The sequence below is a fragment of the Nematostella vectensis genome, chromosome 13 (assembly GCF_932526225.1).
Source record: "Nematostella vectensis chromosome 13, jaNemVect1.1, whole genome shotgun sequence".
Lineage (NCBI taxonomy): Eukaryota > Metazoa > Cnidaria > Anthozoa > Actiniaria > Edwardsiidae > Nematostella > Nematostella vectensis.
Genome location: NC_064046.1, coordinates 4,114,256 through 4,124,883, shown reverse-complemented (window position 1 = coordinate 4,124,883; position 10,628 = coordinate 4,114,256). Strand labels below are relative to the sequence as shown.

Below are 10,628 nucleotides of genomic sequence, written 5' to 3'. Positions count from 1 at the left end.
GCTATCCCCAGCCTCCCATCTCCTCTTGCCTCCCTCGAACAGCAGCTTTCCCTAGCCTCCCATTCCACCTCGTCTTCCTCGAACAGCAGCTTTCCCTAGCCTCCCATCCCCTCTTGTCTTCCTCGACCAGCAGTTATCCCTAGCCTCCCATTCCACCTTGTCTCCCCCGACCAGCAGCTTTCCCTAGCCTCCCATTCCACCTTGTCTCCCTCGACCAGCAGCTATCCCTAGCCTCCCATCCCCTCTTGTCTTCCTCGACCAGCAGTTATCCCTAGCCTCCCATCCCCTCTTGTCTTCCTCGACCAGCAGCTATCCGTCGCCTTCCATTTCACCTTGTCTTCCTCGAAGAGCATCTATCCCTAGCCTCCCACCCCAGCAATCATACCAATTTGCATACCACGGGCTATAGGAGAAAGTCGACCTGATAGGGCTGTTCGTCGTATTTTTAGGGGTCAAAATCCGGCCTCGCGTACTTTTTACGTATTTTTAGGGGTATCTGAGAGAAGATAGGCTTTTCTATTAGAAATGGTATTTTTTAGGGGTTTTCATTATTCAATACGTTTGATTTGAACACTAAACCAAAAATGCTTTATAAGTTCGTCTACAAATAGCACGTCTATTGGGAGCCGAAAGTGGACCTTCGCCGTTGTGGGGGGGGGGGGGGGAGGGGGGGTGGGGTGTTCGCTCTATCGTTGCCTGTTTTTTCCTTTATTCAGATCGATGCGCTTCTGGGTTTAATGAGAGTTGCCCCAGCGTCCCTTGCAACCTCGATATCACCGCTGGATATTTTAACGCCCGTTATAATAGCCGCTTTCCAGATTTCGTGTGCACACGTAAAACGAGTGAGGACTGTCCAGGACCATTTTTAGATGAAATAACGAACTTTTTTATGGTTTGGATCGATTTTATGCCATTTTGTTGCTCAAAAGTTGCAAAGGAAGGCAAAAATTGAAGGTCCACTTCCGGTTCTTAATAGACGTACTATTTGTATACAAAACTATAAAGCATAAGCTAGATCACTCTGGTATATAGCCAAATCCGACAAAAAAACGTCCCGTGGAGTTACTGCAAATGCATAAAAAAATCATTTTTTGTTTTCTAGGTCCACTTTCTCGGATTTCGCATCCCCCCAAGAAAATCCTGTGTACGGGCCTGATTAAGCCACGTTTTATCTATGCAATGCAAATCTGTATACACCCTAAATACATCTTTTTAATGGTCTCCGCTATATAATATTATAAAGTGCTTATGTTCCATATCTAAAATATAAACAAAACGTTTTAATGCTATAAGCGCTTATATTCTCCATCATCAAAATCCTCGCTCATATCTGATTCTCTTGTCTTCCTCGCTCTCTTTTTTCTCTCGTACTGCGCTTTTCTTGCTTCTTTTACGTCATCTATAGCATCAACTATTATCAGGTTGCAACCATCTTTGAGAAATTGAGTGCCTTTACTTTTTCTGAATTAATGTTTTCATCCAATTCCTTCCCCTGCACTTTTTGTCCAGCTTGCAGCTTATCTCTTACTCGCGTTCCTTAGACATTGTCATTGCCGTTCCTTCCATTGCTCCTTCTTTCTTCGGTTTTCGGAGGGAGGGGGGGCACCGAAAATATGGGGCAAGCGGAAGGGGGGACTTGAAAACTTTTGTTACTCCTGAAGGGGGGGGGTCATCTAATTTTATCCCTCACTTTTATCAAAATCCTCACGCCCCCCCCCCCCCTAGGTATGGTAAATTAACTTTCCCTGATAGTGAGAAAATAAAGAGGGAGATATTACTCTAGATAATATTCTTTGATGTTGTTTCCAGACATTTCTATAACTATAAAGTATATTATACAAGCTGGAGTCGGGATTTGAATCGAACGCGGTATCACAGCCATTTTATCTCTCGTCGGTGTTTTTTTTCTTCTTGACTTGACTTCGCCGCTCAGACAAACGAAACAGTCAAACTATTCAGGGATTTTGCTTTCTGTGAGTATATTTGTTAAGTTAGACTTGTTTTCTTCTTCCGAGTTATTTTACATTATCTCTTTTCATCCCTATCGAGTTGGCAAAACAACAACACGCAACCCCAGGGTACGAGATAACGCGTAGGAACAAACAGAACCTGCTTGAGAAGCAAAAATACCACCAGTTTAGGTAGAAATACGTGCTTTATTCAACACTAACAAGACATCAGACATAAAAATGTTGAATTAACAGTATCCTATAGCCCGTGGGCAAACGAAAGAAGGAGGAAGTGAGATCACAGGGAGCCCAAAACTTCAACAATCCAAGATGGAGGTCAAGCCGATCTTTTCACAATAACCTTTAGGCGATCAAAGGGAGATCGCTCGATGTCTAAACTTGATTTTTTTATTATGATGTATTCCTGTTGATGCAGGCAGATGGGAAAATGGCTTTGAAAAGCTATGAAAGCAAGGATTTGTTCGTGTTAGATTTTTATTTCCACATCATCGTCTTCAAAACCACATCGCGTAGATGAGAACGAAGAGATGAGAAGGAAGTTTGGCTTTCAGCAGTTAGCTTCAGGAGTGAAAACAGTGGCATTGGTACTGTTCTTCTATACGTTCTCAATTAGTTTGACATTCTACAACAAATGGATGATAAAGGTAAGATTTTTTTCCCTTCGTATTATTGATGTAAAATGTCTATGTTGTAGACTTGAACATTTGAATGCCGTTTAAACACTGAATAAAATAAAACAAATAGAAGGTGCTATTCCTTTTACATATCTCATCATTAGTTGATATTTCACCTAGAATTTTTTTTTAAATATAGAGTGAGTATTTATGTGAATGCTAATGTTATAAGTAATGTATAAGAAGAAAAAAATATTTACGATATTAGTAATTTAGCAAGCTGTTTTTTTGCTAATTTATACATGAGATTTTGGAATTATTTGCTTTAAGACTGTTCAGTTAAATAAAATTCTAGCATAGGAATAAGAGCCTAGGAGAAGTTCTCTTATAATTTTCTGAATTTGGCTCATTGAAAGATAACTTTACGGTTTTTTCACCTATGATTTTTACTCTAGTTTACTTGTACTTTACAAGTATCAGAATACCTCAAGTTTCTTCGTAGGAAAACAAATTATCCTTTCCATGCATTATCCATGCCATTTTCTTATTTCTAGATTACTATCAAACCATGTTGTGTTGTCAAAAAATGCCCTGCCTTGAATAATTATTTGCATAATTCAATCCAAATAAAAAAAAATTTGAAATATGAACAAGAGTTGTGTAGGGTGGCGATTCTATGGTGCGCTGGCGCCAAGAACCCAAAATCCTTGTCTTCATTGGGAATATTACAAAGCCTACCAAACAATAAAAAACAATTAGATTTTTAGATTGACTTCATGCTATTCCCAAACATAACAAGGATTTAGGATTTGGTAGGTGTAAGATTCATTAGTAATCATCATTGAAGATGAGCCCCTGTTAGCCGCCATTTTTTATCTATCACATAATTTGTCGTTAAATGTTGAATGAAAACAAGAACAAGGGTGTGGAAGACAAGGGCTGTTTCATGAAGTAATTTGATTTTTTATTTCTCCAGAGGTTTCACTTCCCGCTGTCTGTGTCTGTCGTGCATTACTGTATGGTCTTTATCATCTCAGCAATACTCCGACGGGCATGGGAATTCCACAAGGGCAAAAAGCGAATTATTCTCTCATGGTCAATCTACATAAGAAGAGTTCTACCAACTGGTTAGTTATGTAATGAAAGTGATCCCTGTGATAAATACCCTGAGATAAATGCATATTTTAATGTTTTTATTTGTTTTATTCCAGCTGTTGCAAGTGCTCTTGACATTGGCCTTTCAAACTGGAGTTTCATGTTTATTACTGTATCACTGTAAGCATATAAAAGTGCATTCTGGATGACCTTTTCGAAAAAGTGTTGTCAGTGCAAATGTCAAATGTTCAATTGGCAAGCTCTATGACTGATAGATAAAAAGTGTTTAGTATCTGAGTAGCTTTAACTAACTTTACCAGACATGATTGCCCTTCACATGCAACTGAAGATACGGACTGCTCTATGCAGTTAAAGCTGCATGGTTACCAGTTTACTTCGGGTCGTAACAATTACCTAACAATCTCCGATGATTTTAAACGAGAATGTGAATTCAAAATATTCAATGTAGTGTGTCTATTGGAAGTTTCTTTGAGAATGTGATTAATTATTTAGAGCGGATGGCCTGTTGAATATCTCAGATTCTAATAGATTCTTTTGTCTTTTATTGGTTGAGGTTTCCATTGGACCTCTGGAATTGACTGGTGACAATGCGGCTTTAGCAATCATGAGTTTGAGTATGTTTGTGAGCAGAACTGTCACTTTTAAGATGGTTACAATACAAGTAATGAAGTATGGTGAGTGACCCCTGGACCTCCTTAATCATGAAGACATGGGTTTTTACTCTGGTTTTTGTATATAAAATCCCAATTTTTCCTGAACTGGCTTCTGATCCTGATCTCCTTACTCAAGAAATCTACCATGATATTTTATTAATTTCTTTTATTAATTATTTATTATATATTATTTATGATTCCTTTCTCTTTTTTTATTCAGATACACCATGACTAAATCCACTAGTATTGTTTTTATTATGATATGTGCATTGCTGTTCAGACTGGAAAAATGGGTGAGTAATGTACATAAGCTATCAATACTTGAAGACTCACACTCTGGTTGATCATCACAATTTTGTTTTCAGCGGCCATCTTTGCTGGTCATTGTTCTGCTAATTGCTGGAGGACTCTTCATGTTTACCTACCAGTCAACTCAGTTTAATGCCGAGGGTTTTCTCATAGTAGGTGTTGATTATCCTGTCCTAAACTGTGGTTGATTGTTCTTATTATCAGAGCTATTGCACCACATAAGAGTAAACTTTTATCACCTGTATTTTGTTTTATGCAGTGTTTAACTGCATCTGGGCTGAGTGGGATCCGATGGACACTTACACAGATGATTATGCAGAAAGATTCTTTAGGTACAGTTGCAGCAACAGCTTATACCATCTCAAGAACAAATCATTGGCATTAGCATCATAAGCATCATCAACATGGCCATCATCATCATCATCAACATCACCACTACCACTATCATCATCTTTTATCATCGTCACCAGAAGCATCAGCAGCAACAGCAATCATATCTTTATTTAAAAGATATTATAAGAATAACAAATGTTACCTTCTCCATCCTTCCGTCACCAAAGAATCATCATTTTTATCATCGGCATCATTTTTATCATTGTCATCAGATCATCACCATTAAGGTGGATCTTGTGCACTAGTTTATTGTCAAACTAATTGTTGGGCAGAGCATTTACATATCTATCTTCATCACCATCATCATCACCATTATCATCATAATTCATCATCATCATCATATCTATGGTCATCACATCCATCATCATCAACACTATCAATATAATTTTTCTCAATTATAAAATGATTTGCTTGTTCCAAAAGTCTTTCAGTGCAGCTAAAATCCTGTCCAATTTACAGGTCTACACAATCCCCTGGATACAATCTATCATCTGCAACCCTTGATGGCGTTAGCATTAACACCATTGGCCTTTACCATAGAAGGTACCTTCACAAAAACAATATCATACTACCTCAATTACTTGAATAAAGCCCCTCGGAAATAAGTGCCTCCCTCAAATATATGCACCACCAAAAACATGTCCGCTTTCCTCAAATGATTGACTCGCCTAAGAGAAAAACAAAGGCTCTGTGAGCAAACTCGTGAATGCAAATTTAGTTTTCTAGTTATTTTCTTGTGCACATAAAAGATGTACAGGATACTGAACAAAGCATGAACACATCCAAGATGCTGAGAGTACATAAAAATGTCCTTATACCTTTTTTCTTTTCAACGTCATGATACACCAAAAAAAACAACAACAAAAAAAAACAGAAAAAACAGCTCTATCAGTGGGAATAGAACCCGGGTCGCTGTGGTTGGAGACAATTTTCTGCAACGCTAGACTAACATGTCATTGCTGAGTCTACTTGTAACTAAAATTGTTTTTTATGCTTTTGGTATCATACCATTCAAAAAGTTTTAGCTAGCATGTCAAATTTCAGCATATTCTTTCCGGAAACAAAATAAAATACCAGCAATAATTGATCATGCTACTGTCATACAATGTGTTTTATACATGCTAACATTCTAAAAAGGCGCAAAATCATTATTCAATGAATAAGCGAGGGCCGTGTGTTTGTACTACAAACAAAAGAGTTTTGTTTGATATTTAGTTTAGCTGATTGGGGAGAATTGTGAAAAACTTAATTTGTGGAAATCTATCCTCTTCTATTTTTCGGAGGCTTTTTTTTATTACCCTGCAATCAAAGACCCTGCTAACAGAGGTTTTTCCCTTGCGTTTCTCAGACGTAAAAGTGGCAGTTTTGGATAGTCGCTCTTTCAGCACAAATTCAAACAAACAACGCGAAAACCCAGAGACGCGAATCAGCAAGTTCTAAACAAAGTGAATTAAAAGCTTTGCTTGCATTTTACTTGTTTTGTTTGCAAACTAACAGCTTGAATTGGAAGGAACCATAGAAAACAAATTGACGCCAGTGACAAAGGCGCATGCGCACGCTCAACCCTAATGGAGGACTCATCTGAAGAAACTAGCTGATATATACTTTTACGGTCATACCTAATAATGACCACAGCGGTCTCAGGTCGATGACAGGGCCCTTTTATAGTACTAGGCTATAACCGGAAGTTGAACACCCGAAGTATATATGATCTAAGGATTGCTGTGTTGGGAAAGCACATAAAGACCACAAAAAGTTTACAGATGATTGATCCGACCATCCAACCATCCGGCGACCGAGTGACACAAAAGTCCCTACAATAACTTGTAAATGCTTTGCAAGCATTCACGAGTTAAAAATGAAAGCTCCTCACCTCTCCTCCATTTGATGCACTTGATAGAAAGCCAGCATTACCTTTCTCAACATTTTATCATTGGAAGATAAATTTGTTTTGGTTCTCAGAATATTCTAATTTCTTACAGTACTCATTTGTTGTACAAAAAGCACTTACACCCACTACCATTTTCTGTGGTTTCTGTATACTAAGGGATTAGTTTGTTTTCTTTTATATTTTAGGTCCGTCAATGGCCCTCTCCGAGCAGCTGTTCAATGCGCCTTCCATGCATGTTGCCATTACGTCAGCCTCCATGGTGTTTTTTGGATGTTTTCTCGCATTCATGCTCAGTGTCTCGGAGTTTATGCTTCTCTCACACACGTCCAGTCTCACTCTTTCCATCTCTGGAATTTTCAAGGTGTGCTTACACGTTACACGTTTTTTTTTTCCTGAATTCATTTAAGCAATTACAGCAGTAGAGAAGTACTTTAAGAGCAGGAAACAATGGGGAATTCATATCAGTTGGTGGAATTTGCCGCTAATCAGGGTCGTAGCCAGGGGGTGGCCCCCTTTCTAGCAGCCAAAAATTAAATGTATGAGACATTATCTAAAATACAGGAGAAATAATGCATTGAAAGGGCCCTTTTGGGCCCCCATCTGTTAAAAATCCTGGCTACGCTGCTACCAAGTATAAAAATAGTTTACTTGGTCACAACATCCTTGACTTTGCAAAGACCTAAAGGACTTAACAAGACAATATTGCTGTGGGCTAGGAATGCGTAGCCCAGAAAGATATTTAAAAAAATGCTTTTCACAAGATAAGATGTTTTTTTGGGGGGTGGGGTGGGGGTGGGGGTGGGGGGTTCTGTGAGTGGATGCACAGCCACACCATCCCTTTGGTCATCATTTTTTCATTTAGAAAAAGAAGTTGGTGGGAGTTAGTACACAGCTGCTTTGTCTCCTATTATCTTTGTTCTACAAAGGAGTTCTTTTGTCTGTATTCTTTTTGTTCTTTGTGTCAAGGTGCGGATATTGTTCATTTGCCCAATCAAATTGCAGCTTGTAAGAGCTGCGTTCTGACCTGTTGGTAGAGAACACCCACCTCCCACCCACCCCTATTGGCATTAGAGCACTTGGTCCACCCCTAATGATTTTGAGGCAATCATAATCTCTTGTAGGAGGTGTGTACTGACCCGTTGGTAGGGCAAACCCACCTCCCACCCACCCCTATTGGCATTACAGCACTTGGTCCACCCCTAATGATTTTGAGGCAATCATAATCTCTTGTAGGAGGTGTGTACTGACCCGTTGGTAGGGCACACCCACCTCCCACCCACCCCTATTGGCATTAGAGCACTTGGTCCACCCCTAATGATTTTGAGGCAATCGACTCTATAATCTCTTGTAGGAGGTGTGTACCCTGTCACTTGCTACAGAGTTTGGCGGCGATGAGATGAATATCGTCAACTTTTGTGGGCTGGTCCTGTGCTTGACTGGCATTGCTGTGCATGTGGTTACCAATGCAAGCAAAGGTATTCAAGTTATGATGTTTAAGAATTAATGCTTGTGTATTACCATCTGATCCATAATGATTGATAATGGCATAGTCTAATGGCATTCCTATTCAGGTGAGGGAGGGGGAAATACTGACTTTACTGGGGGAGGGGAAAATACTGACTTTACTGGGGGAGGGGAAATACTGACTTTACTGGGGGAGGGGGAAATACTGACTTTACTGGGGGAGGGGGAAATACTGACTTTATTGGGGGAGGGGAAATACTGACATTACTGGGGGAGGGGGAAATACTGACTTTACTGGGGGAGGGGGAAATACTGACTTTACTGGGGGAGGGGGAAATACTGACTTTACTGGGGGAGGGGGAAATACTGACTTTACTGGGGAAGGGGGAAAACTGACTTTACTGGGGGAGGGGAAAAACTGACTTTACTGGGGGAGGGGAAAATACTGACTTTACTGGGGGAGGGGGAAAAACTGACATTACTGGGGGAGGGGGAAATACTGACTTTACTGGGGGAGGGGGAAATACTGACTTTACTGGGGGAGGGGGAAATACTGACTTTACTGGGGGAGGGGGAAATACTGACTTTACTGGGGGAGGGGGAAATACTGACTTAACTGGGCAAGGGAGAAATACTGACTTTACTGGGGGAGGGGGAAATACTGACTTTACTGGGGGAGGGGGAAATACTGACTTTACTGGGGGAGGGGGAAATACTGACTTAACTGGGCAAGGGAGAAATACTGACTTTACTGGGGGAGGGGGAAATACTGACTTTACTGGGGGAGGGGGGAATACTGACTTTACTGGGGGAGGGGGAAATACTGACTTAACTGGGCAAGGGAGAAATACTGACTTTACTGGGGGAGGGGGAAATACTGACTTTACTGGGGGAGGGGGAAATACTGACTTAACTGGGCAAGGGAGAAATACTGACTTTACTGGGCAAGGGAGAAATACTGACTTTACTGGGGGAGGGGGAAATACTGACTTTACTGGGGGAGGGGGAAATACTGACTTAACTGGGGGAGGGGGAAATACTGACTTTACTGGGGGAGGGGAAAAACTGACTTTACTGGGGGAGGGGAAAATACTGACTTTACTGGGGGAGGGGGAAAAACTGACATTACTGGGGGAGGGGGAAATACTGACTTTACTGGGGGAGGGGGAAATACTGACTTTACTGGGGGAGGGGGAAATACTGACTTTACTGGGGGAGGGGGAAATACTGACTTAACTGGGCAAGGGAGAAATACTGACTTTACTGGGGGAGGGGGAAATACTGACTTTACTGGGGGAGGGGGAAATACTGACTTTACTGGGGGAGGGAGAAATACTGACTTAACTGGGCAAGGGAGAAATACTGACTTTACTGGGGGAGGGAGAAATACTTACTTTACTGGGGGAGGGGGAAATACTGACTTTACTGGGGGAGGGGGAAATACTGACTTAACTGGGCAAGGGAGAAATACTGACTTTACTGGGCAAGGGAGAAATACTGACTTTACTGGGGGAGGGGGAAATACTGACTTTACTGGGGGAGGGGGAAATACTGACTTAACTGGGGGAGGGGGAAATACTGACTTAACTGGGCAAGGGAGAAATACTGACTTTACTGTGGGGGGGTGGCTGCTTTTGGTGAGGGGTTTGCTGCCTGTATGGCCATATATCATTGTTGTTGCCAATTTTATCCTTGCTGGGACTAAAAGTGCAATGTATATAATTTTTAGATAGCGAAAATGGGAAAGAATTCGAGAAGATGAATTTAAAGAAGTCCCTCATCAATGGGGAAGAGGCCATGGAAATGCTGCTGCTCAGTCGTGCCGACGAGGAGATGCAAGATGAAGAGAGTTAGGTGGCAGCAACAGGTAGCAGATAAAAACGATTTAGCAAGAATAGGATGTAGTTTATTTACTCAACAAAATAGACAATTTTAATAATACAGATTTTAGTGAGGTTTCCAATAATTCAAGGGCAGTCACCAAATAATCCACTCTCATCATAATAGGAGTGTCACAATACAAGAGAAATTATTTTATTATCAAAAGATTATAATTGGCAAAAATAGCCAAGCACAAATTTCTCATGCTTAGCATGTAGACTATAAATTCCTCTATAACAAAATGTCTGGAATTACAAGATTTATATATTTATTACATATTTCTTATATTATTAGTACATCAATTTCACATTGGAATCTACATACTGGATACAAGACA

General features: G+C 40.4%; 1 protein-coding gene across 1 annotated transcript; it reads left to right on the top strand.

The window, feature by feature from the left end:
* The first annotated feature begins 1,949 nt into the window (after positions 1-1,949).
* Positions 1,950-10,283, top strand: LOC5512239 (solute carrier family 35 member C2). The gene is made up of 11 exons (XM_001632562.3): positions 1,950-1,973; positions 2,386-2,614; positions 3,561-3,711; positions 3,796-3,859; positions 4,574-4,646; positions 4,719-4,814; positions 4,922-4,994; positions 5,515-5,598; positions 7,132-7,307; positions 8,298-8,421; positions 10,140-10,283. The coding sequence occupies exons 2-11, from the start codon at positions 2,498-2,500 to the stop codon at positions 10,262-10,264; spliced, it is 1,083 nt and encodes a 360-aa protein (XP_001632612.2). The 5' UTR covers positions 1,950-1,973; positions 2,386-2,497; the 3' UTR covers positions 10,265-10,283.
* The last annotated feature ends 345 nt before the right edge of the window (positions 10,284-10,628 follow it).